At 43.0% G+C, this 18,850-nt stretch overlaps 1 protein-coding gene and 1 non-coding gene across 2 annotated transcripts; both read left to right on the top strand.

Moving 5' to 3' along the window:
• The first annotated feature begins 3,102 nt into the window (after positions 1-3,102).
• On the top strand, positions 3,103-3,205 carry LOC132500458 (U6 spliceosomal RNA). The gene has a single exon (XR_009534047.1). It is a non-coding gene; the product is annotated as a U6 spliceosomal RNA (small nuclear RNA).
• A 10,911-nt stretch (positions 3,206-14,116) lies between these two features.
• LOC132500120 (large ribosomal subunit protein eL31-like) lies at positions 14,117-14,555 on the top strand. The gene has a single exon (XM_060115011.1). The coding sequence runs from the start codon at positions 14,139-14,141 to the stop codon at positions 14,514-14,516; it is 378 nt and encodes a 125-aa protein (XP_059970994.1). The 5' UTR covers positions 14,117-14,138; the 3' UTR covers positions 14,517-14,555.
• Positions 14,556-18,850: the final 4,295 nt, after the last annotated feature.

The following is an 18,850-nucleotide window of genomic DNA, read 5'->3' on the forward strand; positions in this document are numbered from 1 at the left end:
ATTTAGAGGTCATTGCACCCAAACATGCTGTTCTGCTGCTTTCTTTAGTGAGTGACTAACGGTCCATGTGGGGCATCACAGAGATGTCTGTTGCTCAAAAATTATAATCTCCCTCTTCTATCAAGGGGACAGAGATGCATTTCATAAAACCTTTCAAAACTGGTTAAATTGGTGATCATTAAGATGGCCAGCTCTATTCATTGCTATCTTGGGCTGTTTCCCCATTAATAAGAAAAATCTTCCACTCACTTCTATTTGTCATTTATGACAATAGCAGACTCGGTGAGGAGAAATGTGTCTTTCTCCTTTTAGGCTTAAGACTAATGAGCCCTTCCTTAAACCTTGCCTCCTGAGTTTCCCGATGCATTGTTTTTCCCTCCTGGAGAATATTTCAACGATGGTTTGGGTTCTTTTTTCTGTTTTTTTGTTTTGTGAGAGGACAGCATGAGCGTTCATGTGACTTGCCCGCTAAGGACACATGCATATTTCAGTGATAACTCCCAGGGTCCACTTTCCTCCCACTGGCCTCAGACAGCAAAGCTCTTCATTTTGGGGTTAGAACTTCTCTCTGGGATGTGGCACATTTCTGAGCCATATCATTCATGTTCACTAAAGGAGAAAATTGTCCTCCCCTTGTGGGAGGCTCTGGACTCTATCTCAGTTAGGCAACATTTGCTGGTTTCAACCATGATGTTCCTGCCGTGGGGTTTCTGTGGGTGTCCTGCAGAGAGATCGAAAACCCTCCCGGGTACCCATTGTGACTTTGCCCCTGAGAGACTGCAGGGGCCCCTCTGTTATGCATCCTGACTTCTGGTGTCTGTAAACTCTCCTGGTACCTATACTGCCTCTAATTTCCTCTGGGGAGTCGTCCTTTTCCCTCCCCTAGTTCGTGTGATGTAGATGGTGCTGATCCCAGCAGTGGGTATGGGTTCTATGTGTAAGCCAGCTCCTCGGAGCCTCTCAGCCACAAGGGCTGCTTCAGGGACCAGCCTTGAAGCACAGAGTCCATAAGATGCAGTTAGACCTTTCCTGGGCTCCTAGGAGACGCGCAGGTGCCGTCCTTGGATTTGTGAGGAGAGGAGGCAGTTGCTGTGAGCATCCTGCATCCACGTGGAGGCTGAATCTGGAGCCAGTGCCAAAGGAGCGACGCTGAGGAGTGAAGAGTGAGAAATTGGTCCCTGATGACATTGTTTGAGCCTTGAATCAACCTATGTGAAGCTAGTCTTCTCTGTTGCACCGCCAATAAATGATCTTTTCTTGCATAACGTGGTTTAGGAGAGACCTTCAAGATGGCGGAGGAGTAAGACGTGGAGATCACCTTCCTCCCCACAAATACATCAGAAATACAGCTACACGTGGACCAACTCCTACAGAACACCTACTGAACGCTGGGAGAAGCCCTCAGACCTCCCAAAAGGCAAGAAACTCCCCAAGTACCTGGGTAGGGCAAAAGAAAAAAGAAAAAACAGAGACAAAAGAATAGGGATGGGACCCGCACCAGTGGGAGGAAGCTGTGAAGAAGGAAAGGTTTCCACACACTAGGAATGCCCTTCACGGGCGGAGACTGCGGGTGGCGGAGGGGGGAAGCTTCGGAGCCGCGGAGGAGAGCGCAGCAACAGGGGTGCAGAGGGCAAAGTGGAGAGATTCCTGCACAGAGGATCGGTGTCGACCAGCACTCACCAGCCCGAGAGGCTTGTCTGCTCGCCTGCTGGGGCGGGCGGGGCTGGGAGCTGAGGCTCTGGCTTCGGAGGTCGGATCCCAGGGAGAGGACTGGGGTTGGCAGCGTGAACACAGCCTGAAGGCGTTAGTGCGCAACGGCTAGCCAGGAGGGAGTCCGGGAAAAGTCTGGACCTGCCGAAGAGGCAAGAGACCATTGTTTCGGGGTGCACAAGGAGAGGGGATTAAGAGCGCTGCCTAAAGGAGCTCCAGAGACGGGCTTGAGCCGCGGCTATCAGCGCGGACCCCAGAGACGGGCATGAGACGCTAAGGCTGCTGCCGCCACCAAGAAGCCTGTGTGCGAGCACAGGTCACTATCTGCACCTACCCTCCCGGGAGCCTGTGTAGCCCGCCACTGCCAGCGTCCCGTGATCCAGGGACAACTTACCCGGGAGAACACACGGCTCACCTCAGGCTGGTGCAACGTCACGCCAGCCTCTGCCTCCGCAGGCCCGCCCCGCACTCCGTACCCCTCCCTACCCACCGGCCTGAGTGAACCAGAGCCCCCGAAGCAGCTGCTCCTTTAACCCCGTCCTGTCTGAACGAAGAACAGACGCCTTCCGGTGACCTACACGCAGAGGCGGGGCCAAATCCAAAGCTGAACCCTGGAAGCTGTGCGAACAAAGAAGAGAAAGGGAAATCTCTCCCAGCAGCCTCAGGAGCAGCAGATTAAATCTCCACAATCAACCTGATGTACCCTGCACCTGTGGAATACCTGAATAGACAATGAATCGTCCCAAAATTGAGGCAGCGGACTTTGTGAGCAACTGTAGACGTGGGATTTGCTTTCTACATCTCATTTGTTTCTGGTTTTATGTTTATCTTAGTTTAGTATTTAGAGTTTATTATCACTGGTAGATTTCTTTATTGATTTGGTTGCTCTCTTCCTTTTTTTCTATATATATATATTTTTTTTCTTTTTCTCTTTTTGTGAGTGTGTATGTGTGTGCATGTGTATGTGTATGCTTTGTGTGATTTTGTCTACATAGCTTTGCTTCTACCATTTGTCCTAGGGTTCTGTCTATCCATTTTTTTTAGTATAGTTTTTAGCGCTTGTTATCATTGGTGGATTTGTTTTTGGTTTGGTTGCTCTCTTTCTTTCTTTTTAAAATTATTTTTAATTTTTAAAATTTTTAATACTTTTTTATTTTAATAACTTTATTTTATTTTTTTCTTTCTTTCTTTTTTTCTTCCGTTTCTTCTGAGCCATGTGGCTGACAGGGTCTTGATACTCTGGCCAGGTGTCAGGCCTGTGCCTCTGAGATGGGAGACCCGAGTTCAGGACATTGGTACAACAGAGACCTCCCAGCTCCACGTAATATCAAATGGCAAAAGCTCTCCCAGAGATCTCCATCTCAATGCTAAGACCCAGCTCCACTCAACGACCAGCAAGCTACAGTGCTGGACTAAAATTGGAGCGACACAGAGAAGATCAGTATGGCCCCTGTGCAAGGATGACATGCAAATTCGTGAAGCATTCCATATTTTTGCTGGAGAGGGTGTGGAGAAAAGGGAACCCTCTTACACTGTTGGTGGGAATGTAAGTTGATACAGCCACTATGGAGAACAGTATGGAGCTTCCTTAAAAAACTAAAAATAAAACTAACATACTACCCAGCAATCCCACTACTGGGTATATACCCTGAGAAAACCATAATTCAAAGAGTCATATACCAAAATGTTCATTGCAGCTCTATTTATAATAGCCAGGACATGGAAGCAACCTAAGTGTCCATCAACAGATGAATGGATAAAGAAGATATGGCACATAGATACAATGGAATATTACTCAGCTATAAAAAGAAACGAAATTGGGTTTTTGTAGTGAGATGGATGGACCTAGAGTGTGTCATACCAAGTGAAGTAAGTCAGAAAGAGAAAAACAAATACCGTATGCTAACACATATATATGGAATCTAAGAAAAAAAATTGTTCTGATGAACCTAGGGACAGCACAGGAATAAAGATGCAGATGTAGAGAATGGACCCTAGGACATGGGGAGGAGGAAGGGTAAGCTGGGACGAAGTGAGAGAGTGGCATGGACATATATACACTACCAAATGTAAAATAGATAGTGGGAAGCAGCTGCATAGCACAGGGAAATCAGCTCCGTGCTTTGTGACCACCTAGAGGGATGAGATAGGGAGGGTGGGAGGGAGATGCAAGAGGGAGGGGATATGGGGATATATGTATATGTATAGCTGATTCACTTTGTTATAAAGCAGAAACTAACACACCATTGTAAAACAATTATTCTCTAATAAAGATGTTAAAAAATAATAAAGTCGTTTAAGTGGTTTGAATGGGATGTTTGGCCACTTGTAGCCGGAACCCTGTCTGCTAGACTCATATGGTAGCCAAGAAGTAGCGTGTGTGTGTGTGTGTGTGTGTGTGTGTGTGTTTTCTTTTGATTTTTCAGGAATAGAAAAAAAGATGAGGACTGTCCCATTCCAAAAATCACCAGTAGATTACAAACTTATTTAGAATGGCAAACTAGAATTAGTTAATTTTTTAAAAAGCCTTGTGAGAAAATAAAAAAACAGAAACATCTAGGAAAAAAAGACTTCTAGGTACAAAGGTCACTAAAAATTACAGCAAAAGGTGAGTTTTTAAATATTTGTATCATTTATTTACTCTTACCCGCAGGCTATTCCAGGGTATTTTCACAGTTTGATCCTTTCTGTCAGCTATTAAATAGTTTGGTACAAAATACAGTTTGCCGTATTTAATAGGCTTTGTTTGGGGATGTGGTTTGTTCTTTGACCTTGGGCAAGTTTCTTCACCTTAACATTTGAGGGACTTAATGTATGTGAAGCTCCTAGATTGGGGGCTGAAATAAAGGAGGCAGTCAAACGCGGGAGCAGCTGCTGTTTATTATTATTACCCGTACTCTGGTCACTTGCTAGAAATATGAGTCACCCTCCCTGTGTGCCTGTTTTCACTAGTCCTGGTCAGGAAGTGCCTCTGGCCTGTTGTTGGTCTTCCCTGATGGTGTGGAATTAGCTGCCTTGCATATTGATTGTAACTAATGACAAAATGGCCCCTCCTGGAAATTCTGTATTTCTCCTCACCAGTCATTTCTTCTGGACTTCTGATTTTTATTATCAACAAGGAAGAATATAAAATATAGTTACTTAAGGCAGAACTGGAAGATGAAACAACAACAGAAAGTGATGGATTGTCACTGCCCTCTGTGCTCATAATCCTCAGGTTATTTCCTGCTGAGCAATACTAAAAAATATAAAATTGTGCGATGGTTAACTAATATTATTTTATTATGTTATCCCACGGATGGCAAATACAAGACATCTGTGGGGCCATCTCCCAATCCCCTGATAATCCTAGCCGCGTTTCTCACTGAGCCTTAGCTTGGGCTTAGAGTCCTTCTCAACCCAAAGCACCAGAAATGGGATGCTTGAGTTGGAAACATTTTTCCCTCTTTCATCCTTGGACTTCTGCATTTTGAGATTTTTTTTTTTTTGCGGTACGTGGGCCTCTCACTGTTGTGGCCTCTCCTGTTGTGGAGCACAGGCTCCGGACGCACAGGCTCAGTGGCCATGGCTCACGGGCCCAGCCGCTCCGCGGCATGTGGGATCTTCCCAGACCGGGGCATGAACCCGTGTTCCCTGCATCGGCAGGCGGACTCTCAACCACTGCACCACCAGGGAAGCCCCTGCGTTTTGAGATTTTATTACTGAAGTTGATTACATATTTTGAAGTGTTTTAAACTTTTCTTTTAATTCTCTACATACTTTGGATTTCAGTAGGAGAAGGGATTATTTGTACAGTCATGAGGCTAGAAGCATCTGGTCCCATGACTCAGTTTCCTCCTTTAGTGAAAAGGGACTGTCTTTCTGGGATTGCTTTCTTTTTTTAAAAAATTTTATTGGAGTATAGTTGATTTACAATGTTGTGTTAGTTTCAGGTGTACAGCAAAGTGATTCAGTTTACATATACATATATTCATTCTTTTTCAGATTCTTTTCCCATATAGGTTATCACAGAATATTGAGTAGACTTCCCTGTGCTATACAGTAGGTCCTTTTTGGTTATCTATCTTTTTTTTTTGTGGTACGCGGGCCTCTCACTGTTGTGGCCTCTCACTGTTGCGGAGCACAGGCTCCAGACGCGCAGGCTCAGCGGCCATGGCTCACGGGCCCAGCCGCTCCGTGGCATGTGGGACCTTCCCGGACCGGGGCACAAACCCGTGTCCCCTGCATCGGCAGGCGGACTCTCAACCACTGCACCACCAGGGAAGCCCTGGTTATCTCTCTTATATATAGTAGTGTGTGTATGTTGGGATTGCTTTCTATCTTAGCCCAACATATGAGAACAATAGAAACAAGCAAACCCCCCCCATACAAAATAGGTAAAAAAGAATATAAATCTAAAAAAGCAATGGCAGCAGATAAGAAAGGAGGAGAAAGTCAGGGAAGAGATGTCATAATCAGAAATGCTGGACTCAGTTTGGCTTCATAAATAAACATGCAGTGGGACATCTGCTAAGTGAGGCATTGGGATGCAGAAATAAACAAGAATAGTTCTTGCCTTCGAGGAGCTCACAGTCTGGTTAGGTGGCGGATGTGTAGAACAAACCCCGTAAATACCAGGCACTGTGGCAAGCGCTGTGTTGTGCCTGAGGAGAGGGAGATTGCAGGATTGAGTGTCTGAGGTGACCTGATCCCATTAAGTAAAGGGGTCCCTGCTGATGCTGCCTCACACTCCTTGTTTCCTAAACCACAGATTGGGTATGAATACCTAGGTGAGTTGTTGCTTGACTTTCTCTTGTGCTGTGTGAAGCTCTAGTGTTCCTGGTAAGTCTGAGGAACCAAGTGTGGTGATGAATAGTTCAACCACTCAGGCTCTGGAATCCGACGGTCCGAGCTTTGAGTCTTGACCTGTGGCTTACTTGCTGTGTGACTCTGGGAAAGTCAGTGACCACTCTGGCTCCAATTTCTTAATTTAGTGATTATTGTGGCAATTAAAATAGAGAGTATCTCTGAAATATCTGAGGCACCTTAGGTGATAAGTAAAAAAATTTCTTCTTTTTTTTTTAACATCTTTATTGGAGTATAATTGCTTTACAATGGTGTGTTAGTTTCTGCTTTATAACAAAGTGAATCAGCTCTATGTATACACATGTCCCCATATCCCCTCCCTCTTGCGTCTCCCTCCCTCCCACCCTCCCTATCCCACCCCTCTAGGTGGTCACAAAGCACCGAGCTGATCTCCCTGTGCTATGTGGCTGCTTCCCACTAGGTATCTATTTTACGTTTGGTAGTGGATATATGCCCATGCCACCCTCTCACTTTGTCACAGCTTACCCTTCCCCCTCCCCATATCCTCAAGTCCATTCTCTAGTAGGTCTGTGTCTTTATTCCCTTCTTGATTAATTTTGTTGTCTTTATTACCAGGTCAATGATGTTGAACTCTGATTCAACAGTTGTGCTTTATTTGTCCACTTCCAATTGGAAGTTTATTGTTTCGAATTACAAAGAAAAAGATGAACTCAATTTGGGACCAAGAGACAAAGATTGGGGACTTGGCAATGGTGGGGGCGGACTCTGGACTTTGTGTTTGGGTTGGGAGATAGGGGTTGAGCAATAAAGATTCTGATTGAAGGAGCAGAACCACCAGAGTGGAGCACAGTAGAGGTCCGGGAAGGATGACCCTAGCATGGGGCTAGAAGATGAAGAAAACTGACATGGAGAAAAGTCTGCTCCTAAGTGTTCTCCAGGGGGCCAGAGAAAACTATCGTAGAATTTTGGAACAGTTTTGTTGATGTGTTGACAGCTAAGGTTAGAGACGTGTTTCCCTCTGAAAATCCCAAGTGTGTAGAGAATGAGCTTTTGCTGAATATTTCAGCTTTAGTTTAACTTCTTCCTGCATAACCAGTGTGTGTGTGTGTGTGTGTGTGTGTGTGATGTTTGTTGGCTGTGTGGAGTTGATTGTATCCTAAATAAGTGAGATCTGAAAGGATAGAAGAAATGATGCAGCAGGGGGCAGGTAACCACAACAGTACTTTTATTTGTTTTGTGAACCAGCAGTCAGCGGAGCCCAGCACACTTGACTGATGGGGAGAGCGCATGGGCAGAGGCGGCTGTAATGCAATGTTCTCAGAATTTGGCTCCATCTCTACCTGGTGACAGCAATTTGGAGTTGGGTAAAAATTCTAGCCCATCAGGATAAGGTGGTCACTAAAAGCTGTCTAGAACCTGAAAATTCCAAATAAGTGATGAGAGGAAGCATCAAAAAAAAGAGATTTTCACTTCAAAAAACAAGCAATAAAAATACTAATTTCCCAAACAAGTAGGTTAGGTGGCAATATTACTAGTTAACATTTCCTCATATGTTTCAATAAGTAAATCTCGGAATTTGGTATTATCTCCATTTTATAGTCTCAGAGGCTTGGGGTAGCTTGCCCAAAGTCACCATCTGGTTAGGGACCAAGCCTGGATTAGAACTGGGTCTGACTGGTACTAGAGAATGAATGCTCAACCACTCAGCTATGCCTCCTTAAAAGAAGACTCACCATAGTAGTCCTTACCCACACAAACACACACACGCACACACACCCCAAGTTAGGAGTTGGTAGCTGAAATAAGATCAAAACATATCTTTTAAAAATTATATCTGAGCTTGGGATTAATATATACACACTACTATATTTAAAATAGATAACCAACCAGGACCTACTGTATAGCACAAGGAAGTCTACTCAATATTCTGTAATAACCTGAATGGGAAAAGAACTTGAAAAAGAATAGATATATGTATAAGTATAACTGAATCACTTTGCCGTCCACCTGAAACTAACACAACATTGTAAATCAACTCTACTCCAATGTAAAATAAAAATTAAAAAAAATACACTGCCCCATCCAAAAAATAAATAAAGATCTTATCTGTTGTGTAGGACAAATGCCATACTTTCCACAGTGTACTTCTTTATTGGAATATGTGGATAAAGAACTAACTTTACCTAGTCATTCATATAATCTTGTTGGTAGAGCAACAACTTCCTTTTTCTTTTCTTCCTGGTGCAACATATCATTTAATTCCCTTTGACAGGTTCAGGTTTACTCTTCTTTTTATTTTTTTTACATCTTTATTGGAGTATAATTGCTTTACCATGTTATGTTAGTCTCTGCTGTATAACAAAGTGAATCAGCTATATGTATACATATGTCCCCATATCCTCTCCCTCTTGTGTCTCCCTCCCACCCTCCCTATCCCACCCCTCTAGGTGGTCACAAAGCACAGAGCTGATCTCCCTGGAGCAACAACTTTCTAATCTAGTTTCTCTGATGCTAAAATTCATTTGAGCAACTCAGGTCCTAGTGACTTTCTGTGGCAGGGGATAAGCTAAAATTCTTCTGGATGACTTCACTGCTGGGAATGCCCTTCTCTGGCAAATACCGCGTGTAATATTAAAAGTCCTGGGAGCAGATAGGCTTGCAAAATATGAAGAGCACTTGGCTTGTGAGCAGGGAGAGTATGGTAACCCTCAGACTGCCACTGGTACAAAGTGTCAGAGGAATCGGTGCATATTACGGGGAAGCTGGAAGAATTTAAAAAGGGGGTTTGTATCATCTATTAATAGTCTTTTATTTTTTTAATTTTTATTTTTTAATAGTCTCTTTAAAAAGTCTGTCTTAGTAAAGCAAAATCAGAAAAATGGAGGCTCAGAGCACACGTGTGTTCCAGATCCTTCTTAAATATTACTGAATCTGTAGATGTCTGTCTCCTCAGTCATACAGGAAGTGCTGGTCAGTGGTGAGGAAAGGTCAGCTGTCCACAGCTCAGAACACTTCTGGGTCCTGGCAGTCACAGAAGACAGGGGACCGGACAGGAGTCAGGACTGCAGCAAGGGCGTGTGCAGCTGGGGTGCAGGGTGGCTGCCGCCCTCCTCGCCCTCCTAAGCCTCTGGACACGGCCTAGCTTCTGTGTCGCAGGTGCCAAACACGGACAGTGAAGCAAGGAGCCTGTTCTCAGTCTTAGATGGAGCCCAGAGCTGAAGGGGTACAACACTACAAGGACCATCCTTGTGCCTTCAGAGAATTCAGCTGACGTCTGGGGGGTCTGTGGGCAGGGACTCCGGAGCAGGATTGCATATGCTCTTACAGAAGCTGCCTCCCCAATGCATCTTCTCCCCAAACTTTACCCCCCAAGTGAGAGAGGCAAACCACAAATATTATGGATTCTTTAAGATCCTTAATATTTGCCCCTCTTCTATGGTTATTCATAGAACATGTCATCAATTTCATTTAGATGAGAAAAATATGAAAGCACTGTTTGCTCTGGTTATATATTAACACCTCACTTTTTCATTTCACAGAGTTAGTGAGTGAGGATGTGTGTGGGTGTATGTATGTAAAGGTAGACACGTATGAATAGGAATACATGTTCTCATTTAATTCCTGTAACTTTATAAAATAATATTATTCATATATACATATATAATAATATACCTCTATACATATGTACATATCTACATACACATTAACTTTATAAAATGGCATGCCTATTTTATTAAAGAAAAAACTGGGACTCGGAGAAATTGACTGACAAACTTGAAAAGTTGACGTTCCTGAGAGGCACAGCCTGGATGAGAGCACAGGGCTTCTGTCTGAGTCCCAGGCCCTTTGAACACCCCCCTCGCCCCCAGTTTCAACTCAATGTCAAGTCCACTGACTGCCTTCTCCAGGCACACTTGAGTCAGGACTGTCCTGGGATGTTTAGCCACCTGGCACAAGTCATCAAAATAAGAAAGTAAGGGGACAGACAGTTTTGAGGGCATTAACCCACTGTGGCCCCCTTTGCCTGGCAAAGCAATAAAGCTATTCTTTTCTACTTCACCCAAAACCCTGTCTCTGAGATTCAGTTCAGTGTTCAGCATCAGAGACATGCATGCAGAAGGTGGAAGCAAATGAGCCAGCCGAGTGCTAAGGATGAGGCTCCATAGAGAGGAGATAAAAGTCCCTGTGCTTCTCACTCTCTGGGATTCTCTGGTAATGTTTCAGCACCTTCAACTGAACTTCTGTGCTTTTTGCAAGAAGCAAGATTGGGGTTAGTGTGCTAGCAGGGAGCTAAGCTTTTACAGAGGCAGTGAGTACACAAAGCAGTGAGAGCAGCCCCGCCAAGCTCCCTTCTTTCCCGGGAACCACACTCAGCATCTGAGCATTGAACCGCTGGTTGGGGTCAAGTTCAACTTTGCTCCAGTGTCTCGTTCTCCTGGGGCCAGTCGCCTCCCACAGCTGAGTCTGCGCCTTGTGGCAGGACCATCAAAGGGGCAAAAGAAACAAAGAGATGGGGCAACTCTCAATGTTTTGTGTTGAAATGGGTTGACATCTGCTCCTCAGAGTTCCAGAGGCCAAAGTTCCAAAGTCCATATGAGGGCAAGACTCTTCCCAGGGGTTTCCTCTGAAGATGGCGGAGGAGTAAGACATGGAGATCACCTTCTTCCCCGCAAATACATCAAAAATACATTTACAGGGCTTCCCTGGTGGTGCAGTGGTGGTGTAGCCAATGCAGGGGACACGGGTTCGTGCCCTGATCCAGGAAGATCTCACATGCCGCGGAGCGGCTGGGTCCGTGAACCATGGCCGCTGAGCCTGCGCGTCCGGAGCCTGTGCTCCGCAACAGGAGAGGCCCGCATACTGCAAAAACAAAACAAAACAAAACAAAATCTACGTGTGGGAAAACTCCTACAGAACACCTACTGAACGCTGGCAGAAGACCTCAGACTTCCCAAAAGGCAAAAACTCCCCATGTACCTGGCCGTGTGGCTGACAGGGTCTTGGTGCTGCAGCTGGGCATCAGGCCTGAGCCTCTGAGATGGCAGGGCCGAGTTCAGGATATTGGACCACCAGAGACCGCCTGGCCCCATGTAATATCATTCGGCAAGAGCTCTCCCAGAGATCTCCATCTCAGTGCTAAGACCCAGCTCCACTCAACGACCAGCAAGCTACAGTGCTGGACACCCCATGCCAAACAACTAGCAAGACAGGAACACAACCCCACCAATTAGCAGAGAGGCTGCCTAAAATCATACTAAGTTCACAGAAACACCAAAACACACCACCGGATGCAGCCCTGCCCACCAGAAAGACAAGATCCAGCCTCACCCACCAGAGCACAGGCATCAGTCCCCTCTACCAAAAAACCTACACAATCCACTGAACCAACCTTACCCACTGGGGGCAGACACCAAAAACAATGGAAAGTATGAACATGTAGCCTGCGAAATGGAGACCCCAAACACAGTAAGTTAAGCAAAATGAGAAGACAGAGAAATACACAGCAGATGAAGGAGCAAGGTAAAAACCCTCCAGACCAAACAAATGAAAAGGAAATAGGCAGTCTACCTGAAAAAGAATTCAGAGTAATGATAGTAAAGATGATAGAAAACCATGGAAGTAGAATGGAGAAAATACAAGAAACATTTAACAAGGACCTAGAATAACTAAAGAGCAAACAAACAATGATGAACAACACAATAAGTGAAACTAAAAATTCTCTAGAAGAAATCAATAGCTGAATAAATGAGGCAGAAGAATGGATAAGTAACCTGGAATATAAAATAGTGGAAATAACTACTGCAGAGCAGAATAAAGAAAAAAGAATGAAAAGAACTGAGGACAGTCTCAGAGACCTCTGGGACAACATTAAATGCACCAACATTCGAATTGTAGGGCTCCCAGAAGAAGAAGAGAAAAAGAAAGGGACTGAGAAAATATTTGAAGAGATTACAGTTGAAAACTTCCCTAACATGGGAAAGGAAATAGTCAATCAAGTCCAGGAAGTGCAGAGAGTCCCATACTCCCATACAGGATAAATCCAAGGAGAAACATGCCAAGACACATATTAATCAAACTAGCAAAAATTAAATACAAAGAAAAAATATTAAAAACAGCAAGGCAAAATCAACAAATAACATACAAGGGAATCCCCATAAGGTTAACAGCTGATGTTTCAGCAGAAACTCTGTAAGCCAGAAGGGAGTGGCAGGACATATTTGAAGTGATGAAAGGGAAAAACCTACAGCCAAGATTACTCTACCCAGCAAGGATCTCATTCAGATTTGACAGAGAAATTAAAACCTTTACAGACAAGCAAAAGCTAAGAGAATTCAGCATCACCAAACCAGCTTTACAACAAATGTTAAAGGAACTTCTCTAGGCAGGAAGCACAAGAGAAGGAAAAGACCTACTATAACAAACCTAAAACAATTAAGAAAATGGGAATAGGAACATACATATCGATAATTACCTTAAATGTAAGTAGATTAAATGCTCCCACCAAAAGACATAGACTAGCTGAATGGATACAAAACAAGACCCATATATATGCTGTCTACAAGAGACCCACTTCAGACCTAGGGACACATACAGACTGAAAGTTAGGGTATGGAAAAAGATATTCCATGCAAATGGAAATCAATAGAAAGCTGGAGTAGCAATTCTCATATCAGAAAAAATAAGACTTTAAAATGAAGACTATTACAGGAGACAAAGAAGGACACTACATAATGATCAAAGGACTGATCCAAGAGGAAGATATAACAACTGTAAATATTTATGCACCCAACATGGGAGCACCTCAATACATAAGACAAATGCTAACAGTCATAAAAGGGGAAATTGACAGTAACACAATAATAGTAGGGGACTTTAATGCCCCACTTTCACCAATGGACAGATCATCCAAAATGAAAATAAATAAGGAAACACAAGATTTAAATGACACATTAAACAAGATGGACTTATTTGAAAATTATAGGACAGTCCATCCACAGACAACAGAATACACTTTCTTCTCAAGTGCTCATGGAACATTCTCCAGGATAGATCATATCCTGGGTCACAAATCAAGCCTTGGTAAATTTATGAAAACTGAAATCATTTCAAGTATCTTTTCTGACCACAACACTATGAGACTGGATATCAAATACAAGAAAAAAAAAAACTAAAAAATGCAAACACATGGAGGCTAAACGATATGCTACTGAATAACCAAGAGATCACTGAAGAAATCAAAGAGAAAATTTAAAAATCCCTAGAAACAAATGACAATGAAAACATGATGACCCAAAACCTATGGGATACAGCAAAACCAGTTCTAAGAGGGAAGTTTATAGCAATAGAATCCTACCTCAGGAAACAAGAAGAAACTCAAATAAACAACCTAACCTTACACCTAAAACAATTAGAGAAAGAAGAGCAAAAAACTCCCAAAGATAGCAGAAGGAAAGAAATAATAAAGATCAGATCAGAAATAAATGAAAAAGAAATGAAGGGTATGATAGCAAAGATCAATAAAACTAAAAGCTGGTTCTTTGAGAAGATAAAAAAGATCGAAAAACCGTTAGCCAGACTCATCAAGAAAAAAAGGCCTTCCTTTCTAACCCCGGCCGGGAGAGATGGCTCCCGCAAAGAAGGGCGGCGAGAAGAAGAAGGGCCGGTCTGCCATCAACGAGGTGGTGACCAGAGAATACACCATCAACATTCACAAGCGCATCCATGGAGTGGGTTTCAAGAAGCGTGCCCCTCGGGCACTCAAAGAAATCCGGAAATTTGCCATGAAGGAGATGGGAACTCCAGATGTACGCATTGACACCAGGCTCAACAAAGCTGTCTGGGCCAAAGGAATAAGGAACGTCCCGTACTGTATCCGGGTGCGGTTGTCCAGAAAACGGAATGAAGATGAGGATTCACCAAACAAGCTCTATACGTTGGTTACCTATGTACCTGTCACCACTTTCAAAAATCTACAGACAGTTAATGTGGATGAGAACTAACTGCTGATTGTCCAATAAAGTTACAGAGCTGCCTTCGCATCTTGATTTTCCTTTTCTAGTTGCAGGTAAAATAGGCTTGTCTATTTTAAAGCAGTTCCCAGTTACAGGAGTGTTTGGAGAGTGTTTCCTAACTACTGTGCCTGGGCCCCTTCTCCCCATTCCCTGGAGTTTCTGAATATTCGCACAGGGCCTAGGCAGGTGTTCTAAGGTGGTTTTGAAAGGCATCCTGGCTTGGTGTAATGGCTGTTCAGGTGGTTGGGACATTGGGGGTATGATGTTAATGCTTTCACATGTGTGTTTTGTGAATTCTAAGGTAACGTTTCTCCAGGCACTGGCATGTAGAACTTAATTGCTGTTTTTCACATTTTTCACATTTTTAACTTGCTAAAATGGTAAACTTTCAATATTCTTAGATTTAATGAAGTATGTACAGTTCCTTTTTAGCTCACTTATTTGTGGTGGCCCCATGAGGTGTTTTTAGTCCTGGTTTACATGGAGTTAAAAGCTCAGGGGTAACCTTTCTTAAAACGTTGCTAACAAAGTCTGCTAAATTCAGCCTGAAAGCAAGGTGTTGCAGGGATCATATTTCATCAGTGCTTGTACCACTGATATGAATTAAATGCCAGAAAGAGGTCCCGTTTTGAAGCCCTGGTGATGACAGTAGTGGGGTTGGGGGCTACCTGCAGTGTAGCGTACGCTCCGCCGTGAACACGGTGGGGCAGAGGAATCTCCGGGTCACCCATTCACTGGCTCAGTCCAGGCCTCAGTCCAGGCTGAAGGAAATAAAGATATAAACACAGACCAAGTCAATACAAAAATTTCTTATTAAAAAAACTTGGAGGCCGACATTGAAAGCATGGTTTGTACACATTTTTTGGAAGGACACAAAGTGAATACAACAAATATATTAAAATGGTTTCAATTACCAGCATTGAAATGAAATTAGTGCAAAAAAGCCAAATACAATTGCACAGATAGTGGCTCTTAAATCTTGGAAGTGAACTTGATTCTCAATCCCGCCCATGTGAGGTGAAGGATGAGTGCTTGGGCTTTTCTCCTCTCTGGGTTAGTATCATACATTTGACTTTCTTATATTCCATCTGAGAACAAAATACTAGCATCACAGCAGAAGTGCCCTTTACAGCAAATCTGGTAACAGTGAAGTTGCAAGTCATAGCATCAAGGGAACTGATGTGAGACACTCTCTAGCACTGACAGTGTCCAACTGAATTCTCTTAAAGAATAAATAGAAACGCTAGAGGGTTGCATCAGTTCCCCCGGCCACAGTTGTGGCTGTCAGGTTGCTTATCCAGATGCCCAGCTTGTAAAGTGTACTCACGATGAACTAGACAAACCTAGATTTATGGGCTGACAACCCACAAACCTGGACTGTGCTTTGGTATGGAGACTGGTCTCAGCCAACCGCTGTCCTGCTACGGGCTACTCAGCTTGAGTTCAGGCTGCGATTGGCGGCTCATTTCACACGTTTTGAGGCCGTACTGATTGATCTTGGCATTTTCAAGTTTGGATTTTATGTCCAGTGGCTTTTCAAAAAAGTTGACTAGTGACTGTTCAGTCAGAAGTGAAGCTAAAATATGTTCAAGGGAGACAGTCCAGTCCCCTTGTGCCTCTTCAGGAAATGCCTGGGACTCTCGGGGGCTCTTCCCATTGTGGGTGTCGGCAAAAACCGAGTCCTGCTCAGGAGAAGGAACCGAAGCCTGCGGCTCCTCCCCCGCTTCCTGGGAGCAGCTTCCAGAGCTGCTGCCTCGCTGCCCCACCTCCCCAATCTGCAGCAGCAAGGTGGTGACTGTGGCGATGGCTTGATACAGATCATTGTCTTCTGGATCTTCATGGAACATGCTATACAGCGTTTTACAGAACTGGATAAATTCTCTCTGGAATCGAGAAGAAAGAAGTCTGCATGTCGCAGCATAACAAGAATAGAAGCATATCATGGGCTTTTTTCAAACTTAATACCTAGTTCTTTGAAAAAAAAACCACATAGTACTTTTTGAAGCAGAAAATAAGAGGTATTCTCTGCCCTTCGACTCTGAAGACACACCATTAATAGTCCAGGGGATTTCAGCACACATGTAGACTTGTGCTGTCTATACAGAAGTGTTAGACCCTTTATCCCAGCAAGACAACTAATGTATTCAAAAGCTGTGCACAGAGATTTGTTGATAAGGATGTTTAGGCTAGGGTTTATTATAGCAAAAGGTTGGAAACAGCCTAAATATTAAGATTGAATGAGATGATGATTTGGTAATCTGGTGGGAATGCCAAGCAGCAACTAAAGGCCATTAAATGAAGTAGAACAGTGATGCCTGATGCTTTGTCAAGCTACACACATACTCCTGCCCAAACTGAGAATCTTTATGTCGTGTGATAGAGGTACCTCAGGTGGAACTTAGCTGCACAGTTACTCCAGGAATAGGAAGAAGGTTGAGCTACTAATTTAATGTTTAATGACCTGGGAGAAACATCCATGATTGTTAACTGAGGTATGACTGACAAACAACACTGAGATTTAACTGACTTTATACCCAAAGAGTAGAATATCTGAAAGGCAACTCGACAGAGTTGAGCAACACTTGTTTTGTGGGACAAAAAAACCCCCAAAAAACCCTGCTAAAGGGATTTAAGTCCTATAATAAAGGGATGTTTTCAACTTGAAAAAAAAAAAAAAGGGAGAAGACTCAAATCAATAGAATTAGAAATGAAACAGGAGAAGTACCCACGGACTGCAGAAATATGGTGGATCATGAGAGATTACTACAAGAAACTATATGCCAATAAAATGGACAACCTGCAAGAAATGGACAAATTCTTAGAAAAGCATAACCTTCCAAGACTGAACCAGGAAGAAATACAAAACATAAACAGACCAATCACAAAACTGAAGTTGAAACTGTGATTTAAAATCTTCCAACAAACAAAATGCCAGGACCAGATGGCTTCACAGGAGAATTCTATCAGTTAGAGAAGAGCTAACACCTATCCTTCTCAAACTCTTCCAAAATATGGCAAAGGGAGGAACACTCCCAAACTCATTCTACAAGGCCACCATCACCCTGATACCAAAAACAGACAAAGATATTACAAAAAAAGAAAACTACAGGCCAATATCTCGGATGAACATAGATGCAAAAATCCTCAACAAAACACTAGCAAACAGAATGTAGCAACACATTAAAAGGATCATACACCATGATCAAGTGGGGTTTATCCCAGGAATTCAAGGATTCTTCAACATATGCAAATCATTCAGTGTGATACACCATATTAACAAATGGGAAGATAAAAACTATATGATAATCTCAATAGATGCAGAAAAAGCTTTTGACAAAATTCAACACCCATTTATGATAAAAACTGTCCAGAAAGTAGGCATAGAGGGAACTTACCTCAACATAATTGAGGCCATATATGACAAACCCACAGCCAACATCGTTCTCAATGGAGAAAAATTGAAACCATTTCTTCCAAGATCAGGAACAAGACAAGGTTGCCCACCCTCACCATTATTATTCAACTTAGTTTTGGAAGTTTTACCCACAGCAATCAGAGAAGAAAAAGAAATAAAAGGAATCCAAATTGGAAAAGTAAAACTGTCACTCTTTGCAGATGACATGATCCTATACATAGTGAACCCTAAAGATGCTACCACAAAACTACTAGAGCTAATCAATGAATTTGGTAAAGTAGCAGGATCCAAATTAATGCACAGAAATCTCTTGCATTCATATACACCAATGATGAAAAATATGAAAGAGAAATTAAGAAAACATTCCCATTTACCATTGCAACAAAAAGAATAAAATACCTAGGAATAAACCTACCTAAGGCAGACAAAAGACCTGTATGCAGAAAACTATGACACTGATGATAGAAATTAAAGATAATATAAACACATGGAGAGATATACCATGTTCTTGGAATGGAAGAATCAACATTGTAACAATGACTCTACTCTCCAAAGCAATCTACAGATTCAATGCAATCCCTATCAAACTACCAATGGCATTTTTCACAAAACTAGAACAAAAAATTTCACAATTTGTATGGAAACACAACAGACCCCGAATAGCCAAAGCAATCTTGAGAAAGAAAAACGGAGCTGGAGGAATCAGGCTCCCTGAGTTCAGACTATACTACAAAGCTACAGTAATCAAGACAGTATGGTACTGGCACAAAAACAGAAATATAGATCAATGGAACAGGATAGAAAGCCCAGAGATAAACCCATGCACATATGGTCACCTTATTTTTGATAAAGGAAGCAGGAATATACAATGGAGAAAAGACATCCTCTTCAATAAGTGGTGCTGGGA

Source organism: Mesoplodon densirostris, chromosome 12 (assembly GCF_025265405.1).
Source record: "Mesoplodon densirostris isolate mMesDen1 chromosome 12, mMesDen1 primary haplotype, whole genome shotgun sequence".
Lineage (NCBI taxonomy): Eukaryota > Metazoa > Chordata > Mammalia > Artiodactyla > Ziphiidae > Mesoplodon > Mesoplodon densirostris.